This window comes from Pteropus vampyrus, unplaced genomic scaffold, assembly GCF_000151845.1.
Source record: "Pteropus vampyrus isolate Shadow unplaced genomic scaffold, Pvam_2.0 Scaffold401, whole genome shotgun sequence".
NCBI classification, from domain to species: domain Eukaryota; kingdom Metazoa; phylum Chordata; class Mammalia; order Chiroptera; family Pteropodidae; genus Pteropus; species Pteropus vampyrus.
Genome location: NW_011889182.1, coordinates 308,592 through 314,485, shown reverse-complemented (window position 1 = coordinate 314,485; position 5,894 = coordinate 308,592). Strand labels below are relative to the sequence as shown.

Below are 5,894 nucleotides of genomic sequence, written 5' to 3'. Positions count from 1 at the left end.
CAAATAAGGTTTTTTTAAAAAAATGTTACCAGGGGATCTTTTTATCAGTTCTTTACACAGTACAATCCTTTCATTGAACAGAAGTCACACTGGTCAGGGCTATTTACAGATTCAAAATAGACTCGAACTTCAGACATAAAAAATTTAACATTCATTCTAGCTCAGCGATTAGTCTTGGAAACTCAACATCTGCCCAGATTTACAGTTTGGCAAAACCGCAGGTCCTCGCCGGTGGGGAGCCCGGGCCCACGCAGCTCTGCGCTCCTCCTGGCAAAGCCCCCGGGCAGCCAGACGGCCTGCCGGTGGCCCGCTGTGCCACTCGGGGACCCCGTCCTGCGGCCCGGCACCCCTCGGCGCGCCCTGGGCTGGAGCCCGGCGGCCGCTCCCCGGCACATGGTCAGTTTTCATCTCCCTTTCCCCTCAAAAGGGACTCGAACTGAACCGCCATCCCTCTGCACTCGGCGACAGGCCCCCATCGGCTGACCGAGGCACGTGCTGACCCCACAGCGGCGGGGGGAAGGGGTTGGAGCAGCACCCATGGGGGTTCCCCCCGCAGCACGTCCCTGGGGGCAGTTCAGGGCCCACCCTGCCTTGCTTTGGATACTAAGAGGCGGGTCTCTCTGGGGTGTGTCCCCTGTGTGTCCCCGAGGCCTCTACGGGGCCGAGAGCCCGTCCACCTGCGTCGACTCCGAGGGCCAAAGTTTAGAGTGGGCGCTGCCTTCACCGAAAGGTCGACCCATGGAACTGCACGCGCCAATCCCGGTGGGACGGCCATGGGCCCCCCAGTTCCCTGGGGCGGGGCGGGGTGTGTGCTTCATCTGGCTGGTCAGCAGGGTTCCCCCGAAGCGGCCCCAGGCCCAGGAGGTGACCCTGCAGCCCCTCCACAAAGGGGTTACAAGAGCAATGCCATCGGCCTCTCACCTAAACCAACAAATTAGCATCAGAGCAAAGGTAGAAAGTACATCTGAAAAATGATACAAAAATAAGAAAAACAGCTTGCTCTCTGTAAAAAATAGAATCTTCTGTTTCTTCAAAAAACCCTCAATGACACCCGAAGGACTCAAGACAAGTCGAGAACCTGGGGTAACCACATGGGAAGGTGCAGAGCCCACCCCTGTCCTGACCCCCCTCGGCCTCCACGGCTGTTCCAGAATGGACCAAGCCCGGCCACCTCCACAGGGGCCATGGCTTCCAGGTGACAGCTGGGGTGGGCAGGGACCGCCCCCTCCTAAGCCCACGCTGGCACAGGGTCAGGGGTACAGACTGCCTGGCCCCAAACCGCTGGGCTCCGCTCATGGTCACTCCCCAGAGCGTCCCCTCTGCACGGAGCGGCCCGCCATGGGTCTGGGAGGCTCCTGTCCACCTCCACCCCTGCCCGGAGCCCTCGCCCTCCCTCACCGACGCCGGTGGCTCAGCTCGGAGGCCGGAGCAGCCGCACTGCGGATGGGATTCGTCCGAGAGCCGCCGAAGCCCAGGTCTCCCGAGAGCCGGGAGAACTTTCCAGGCTTTCCAAAGAGCGAAGTGTTAAAAAGATGTGCTTCCACCGATGTGCGCTGCGCACCTGTGTCACACGCCGGTCACAGGCCTCCCGGCTGCTCATCGGGCCGACACGGCAGGAGGGCCAGGCCCAGGCCCGGGCACCAGGGCCCTCCCCCCACCACCCTCACTGTCCCCACGGAGCACACAGCACGAGCCGACGGCACGCCGAGGACACGCGGCCGGAGGTCCTGCCGAAGGACGGGCAGGACTAACTGGCCGCCCGTGCAGGCTGGCGAAGGGGCCTGGGTGCCCCAAACAGCGACGTCCTTCAGCTATGGCTTTGGTGTGGAAGGGCTTCCAGCCTCAGAGAGCAGGCTGTGTGGCCGACGCCCGGGCTCCCTGCCCAGGCGGGGACAGGAGCAGCAGCTGTGCTTGGCGGCAGATGGGACAGCGTGTGTCCTACACGTCATCCTTTCCAGGGGCCTCCGAGGACCCTCTGCCCTGTGTCCACAGGTGTCCGTGAGTCGTGCCTCACCCACCAGGTGGGCTGGCACCGTCCGAGTGCCCCCACCCCTGCGTGAAGGGTCTGTAAACACAGGCTCAACACAATAGAAACCACAGATCGAGGAGAATTATTGCAAAAGATCATGAGGATGTCCAATTTCTTTTCCCACTACCAAATCGTTAAACAAAACAAAACAAAACCTGGCAGTGTCCTAGGAGAGGTGACACTAGCTGTCACTGCCGGAAGCTGCCGCTGCTGTGATTTTCACATACTGGCTGAAGATGGTCTCGAAGGCCTCGTCTCTGTGTACCATGGCACCGAACACCAGCGGCTGGCAAGAGGAAACACTGTCACTGAGCCACGGTGACAAGGCCACTGCCCCCAGGCCTTGGCGGGCCCTGGGCCGGGTCCAGGTGGAGCCACGTGGGGCCTGGGTACCCAAGGGAAAACCCCTTCCCACCCAGATGCTGGCCTTCAGAGAAACCAAGGCAAGAGGCCAGGGACAGGCCACCAGTGCCACCCTCTGTCCCTGAGTCCCCTGTGGACCTCGGCCTCCCGGACCCAAACTCGATGCAGCGAGAAGTTTCTCTGGCCACCAGGGGCGGGGGAGGAAGGGAGGGGGCAGCGAGGGTGCTTCTCGGGCCCCTCCACCCAGCTGGAGCCCAGCGGGTCGGTAGCTCTGAGCTCACCCCAGGGACGCTCAGGGCCACACTCCCAGGGCCACCTGCCTGCCCGACACTTACTTTCTGGGTCGATGGCGTCGACACGGCGATCCCCATGCCAGACCCCGGGAGGACAGAAAGGACCTTGTACTGGAAGAGGAGAGCACACGGTCACCACGGCCTGTCGGGCAGGGCTGTGCCGCCCGCCCACACCCAGGGCCTTCTCCTCCGTGGAGCCCACGGGCGGCGACACCCACAGGGCGCCGGCTTCCCAGCCACAGGCGAGGATCGAGGCGGGACTCGGTGACAAGGTGGTGGGGCAGGCGGGCCCGGCCAGCCCCACCGAGTGTGCCCCCTCCACGCGACCACACGTGAAGGAAACCGGCTAAAATCGCCGAAGCGGGGAGGCAGGCTGCTCTTGCCGACACCTGCCCCAAGGTGCAGGGGCCTCATGGGCGAGGGGCGGGTAGTGCCATGGTCAGAACGGGCTCGGGCACCTGGCCACACCCCCCTCCCCATCCGCACGAGGACATGAGGCGCCGACCCACAGGAGGGGCTGTTCTTCTGGAAGGGGGCACCGGCGTGGCAGAGCCGGGCCTGCTGGAGTCTGCAGACGCCACCCGCCCTCCCGTAAACGTGCCCGGCTCCCAGCCCCACCCCGCAGGCCTTGCGTCCCCACAACGTCTCCTCCTGAAACCAGAAGTGGGACACGGAACGCGGAGGCGGGGCCACACCGACCTTCTGAATGTCTGTGATGTCCACCAGCTTGATGACTTTGTTCCTCTTGGAGGAGCCGGACTTGGAGCTCTCGAAGCACAAGTAACTGCGGGGGAACGGACAGAGGCATGGTCCAGCCCCCGAACCCAGGGGGCCGTGCCTGCTGCGGCCAGCACTGCCGCAGTGGTGCCAAGGTGACCCCCAAACAGAGAGCCCTGGGACCTGTTACGAACCTGGCCTTTTACAAAACACGGCACTTTTAGAAAGAGCTTCATAGCTTCTGAAGACTAAAACCCACTGCTCCACACTGAATCTGTGCTACGTCCCCACTGCGTTAACAATCCTTGGGACGTGCTGAGCATCCCTGAGGCCCGCCCGGGTCTCCTCGGCCATTCCTTCAGCGGGGAGACAGACAGGGAAGTGTGGGCCCTTGGCCGCTGCCATGTGGGGGACGGCTGGCCACAGGCCCCCGAGGCTGAGAACAGCACCATCTCCCCAGCTGGGGCAGCCTCAAAGCTAAGCCACCTGCACAACCATCTTTGGGCTGCTGAACCCCAAAAGGAAAGTGATGAGGACTCTGCCTACGACTTGTGCTGTGGCTCCAGCAGGTGGAACCACACAGTTCCCTTCGCTCGACACTACTCACGACCTGTCGCCCCATCCTCAGCACCCCAGACCCGAGCCTCCCCGCAAGTCTGGGGAAGCGATGGCGTGGCTGACCCGGGCCGTGTGGGGCTCGCAGGTGGGACTTCCTGTCCCTGGAAGCGGGGACGGCCAGCAGTGGGGCCTAAGCTCTTGGCAGGGCTGGCGGGCCCGGCGCTGTGCCCACTCCTGTGCCCTAGGGCCCCCCGGCGGCGGCACCCGGCCCGCAGGCCGCGCGCACTCACTTCTCGGTCACGTACAGCAGCCCGTTCCTGATGTAGTCCGTGGGCATCTTCCGGTCTCTGTTTATGAGGCAGCAACGCCAGCCGTTCTCACATGCTAAGGGGGACAAAAACCGACCGTGACCGTCCCCGCTGGGGACGCCCACCTCTGGCATGCTGCCGGGACCCGCCCGCCAGCCCTGGCTGCTCCGAGGTGTGCCGACATCCACCTCTGGGCAGGTGGCACTGAGTGGGAGGACGGTGGCTCGGCAGGAGCGAGGTGGCATCTACGAGGCTAAGGAACAGACGCCTTCTTGTCCGCGTGAACGGGCAGGGCTTTTGTGTTTGTTTTTGAAGGAGAAGGACACCATTTAAACGGTGGAGGAAGACGCACCGGGCGGCAGCCACGACGCGCACGCTCCGCGTTCCCGGCCGGCGGGACCGGGGCTCAGGGCAGAACGCAGACCGCCCGCCACCACGCTCCACGGGCGCCAAAGTCTGAAGAGCCCGGTTCGCTGAGCGCCCACAGTGTGTGGTTTGTAGTGGGAGGGCCTCTCTGGGAGGGGACAGGGACCCGGGCTCCCGAGTCACCACTCAGGCCGCAGACAGGCCGGAAGGACCTCGGGGCAGGCTGCACACGCCAGGGGAGTGGCCGGCACCGGACTCTGCGCTGACCCCTGCCGCCCGCTGACTGTGGCAAGGTCGCCCTGTGTGGGCCGGGGCCGCCTGCCCGGGTGTCTAGGAGGGAGGCCGGCAGCCCCACTGCGGCGCCCACACCGGGCATCCCCCGCCGGGCCAGGCTGGGTCACGGGCTCGTGGCACTCGTACCCGCCAGCGGTCGCTCATTTTCCGTCAGGTTGAAGATCTCGTGGAAGTTGCCCTTCTTGGTGCTGTGGAAGCGGCCGGCGTCTTCGTCCTTGCTCAGGCTGGCTGGCGCACTGGACACGTAGCTCCGCGAGGCCGTCTGCGGCTGCCAAGAGCGTCCCGCCGTCAGCCATGCCCATGCCAAGGGGGGCAAGGAGCCGGCACGCACACGACCCCCTTCCCCACGCCCAGAGGCCAACGGACGGGCAAACAGCGTGTGCGCCCAGGCGTGGGCACCCAGGCATGGGGTGCCCGGTCCTCGGCGCCCTGTGGCCGTGGGGAGACCCTCTGCCCCCACACACAGTCCAGGTGCTGTGCCACAGGTGCTCAGCGCTGGCAGTTCAGACAGACGTGCCAGGATCAGAGCTGGCCCGCGACAGGCCACCAGAAGCAACACACACGTCACAGTCACGGCACAGTCACAGCACGGCAACACACAGCACTGGGTCACGGCAGGAGGAGGGGCTTCCCCGCGGACACCGTACCTTGTCATGCCCTGACAGCTGGTCAGAAAAGAGACAACGGACACACGTGGGACCAAGACGAAAGAAAAGGCCGGGCCACGCGACGCCGGCCCAGCGGGCTGCAAGTGCAGACGCAGGCCCGCGACGCCTCGCAGGACTGCCACCGCCCCGGACGCCCACCCCTCAGCCCGCTCTGCCCTCACCCTGAGGGCGGCCAGCACCACGTGCGCTTGGCCCCGGGAGGTCCGGTCCCAGCCTCCCCAGGGAGCCAGGCTGCCTGCTCCTGCCCCTTCCCTGCTTCGCCGCCACCCGTGTGACCAGGGCCACTCCGCAGGCTCTC

At 64.9% G+C, this 5,894-nt stretch overlaps 1 protein-coding gene across 1 annotated transcript in view; it reads right to left on the bottom strand.

Annotated features, from left to right (window-relative positions):
• Positions 1-871: 871 nt before the first annotated feature.
• The window catches only part of GRAMD4 (GRAM domain containing 4), a 62,560-nt gene continuing 57,537 nt past the window's right edge, over positions 872-5,894 (bottom strand). The window contains exons 13-17 of the mRNA XM_023523687.1: positions 5,055-5,758; positions 4,251-4,344; positions 3,385-3,469; positions 2,728-2,796; positions 872-2,315 (exon numbers count right to left, since the gene is read on the bottom strand). Of these exons, the coding sequence (XP_023379455.1) occupies positions 2,211-2,315; positions 2,728-2,796; positions 3,385-3,469; positions 4,251-4,344; positions 5,055-5,758 (1,057 nt within the window). The 3' untranslated portion in view covers positions 872-2,210. The remainder of the gene's footprint in view (positions 2,316-2,727; positions 2,797-3,384; positions 3,470-4,250; positions 4,345-5,054; positions 5,759-5,894) is intronic.